The 1,221-nt window shown below is 34.7% G+C and overlaps 1 protein-coding gene across 1 annotated transcript in view; it reads left to right on the forward strand.

The window, feature by feature from the left end:
- Nucleotides 1-355: 355 nt before the first annotated feature.
- Nucleotides 356-1,221, forward strand: part of LOC107712775 (E3 ubiquitin-protein ligase DTX3L-like) — a 5,470-nt gene continuing 4,604 nt past the window's right edge. Inside the window, exon 1 of the mRNA XM_016518112.1 lies at nucleotides 356-523. Coding sequence (XP_016373598.1) covers nucleotides 356-523 — 168 coding nt within the window. The remainder of the gene's footprint in view (nucleotides 524-1,221) is intronic.

Here is a 1,221-nt window from a genome sequence, read left to right on the forward strand (position 1 = left end):
AAACTAGTACAGAACTCACTCTCCATTGAGAAGCTTGTGTATTTTTCATGTGTCATATGCTGCGGGGATCAATGGGAGTAATTAATAGCCTACATTTTGGTGTGCACACATATACACACGCTTTATAATCTACAAATGTTTTTTGTTGCATCACTTGACACGATCTTTGCTTTCACTGTTGTGATTTTTATATAAAAAGGTGTCTGTTCAACCCCAGACAGACGCAAACCAACAGGAGATTATCTTTGTCTTCCTCTTTTTCCTCCTCTTTATCTTTCTCTATCGTCAGTGCTTCTTCTCCAGCCCTCTGGGCCACAGTGATGAATAAAGATGGCTCATATAAGTTCCGATCACCATGGAAACGCAGCACTCCCAGGGATTTAAGAGAAAGAAGCTGACGCCCAAATCTGTGAGGAATGTTCCGGCACGCTCCAGAGGAGCTCAGTACAGCTATGCCTCTCTCTCTCCTCACTACGCCACACGGAAAAACACACTCTGTAACACTGCCATGCCGCCAGAGGAAGTGTGCATGTGCTCTTGAGTTTTCTGAGGCGATAGAGGGATGGTGGTTTTTAGAAGAAGATGGAAGTGATGTGCTCTCAGGATAATTGTGGCTTTTAAAGCAGGTACGGAAGAACCGGAAAGGCTTGGAATGCGAGTCTTTCTTTTAAATGCGTTATAATCTACACTTTGTCCACTCTTACAGCCTCTTGCAAAAAAAAAAAACATTTTCCAAGATATGGCCAAGATATTTCATAGAAGTCTTAAAGGTGCAGTAGCAAAAATGATGAATTTAATTGTAAGGGTCAGTCGGAGGGTGGAAAAAGTCATAAAAAGCTAAAGAATATTTGTTTTGCTGCTAAAAACTTTACTAACATTTTAAATATATATATTTTTTAATTAACATATAATCATATAATAAATTATAACAATTATATTAAATAATATAAATGAGAAATAATATGTATATAGCTTAATTAAGTGGTCTAGGCATATTTTATACTTTTACATACATATCTTAAAAGTTCTTAAAATAAAAAAAAATTAAATAAAAAACAAAAACAAAAAAAAATAATGTTTATTTTTGGTGCACAAACATATAGAAGTCAAAGTTATAGTAGCAAAATTTTTTTATTTAATTGTAAGGGTCAAAGAGAGGGTGGATAAAGTAATGAAAAGCCAAATTATATTTAACTGGAGAAAAAAAAACTTAGCAACATT

This window comes from Sinocyclocheilus rhinocerous, unplaced genomic scaffold, assembly GCF_001515625.1.
Source record: "Sinocyclocheilus rhinocerous isolate Xijiao unplaced genomic scaffold, SAMN03320098_v1.1 scaffold1740, whole genome shotgun sequence".
Lineage (NCBI taxonomy): Eukaryota > Metazoa > Chordata > Actinopteri > Cypriniformes > Cyprinidae > Sinocyclocheilus > Sinocyclocheilus rhinocerous.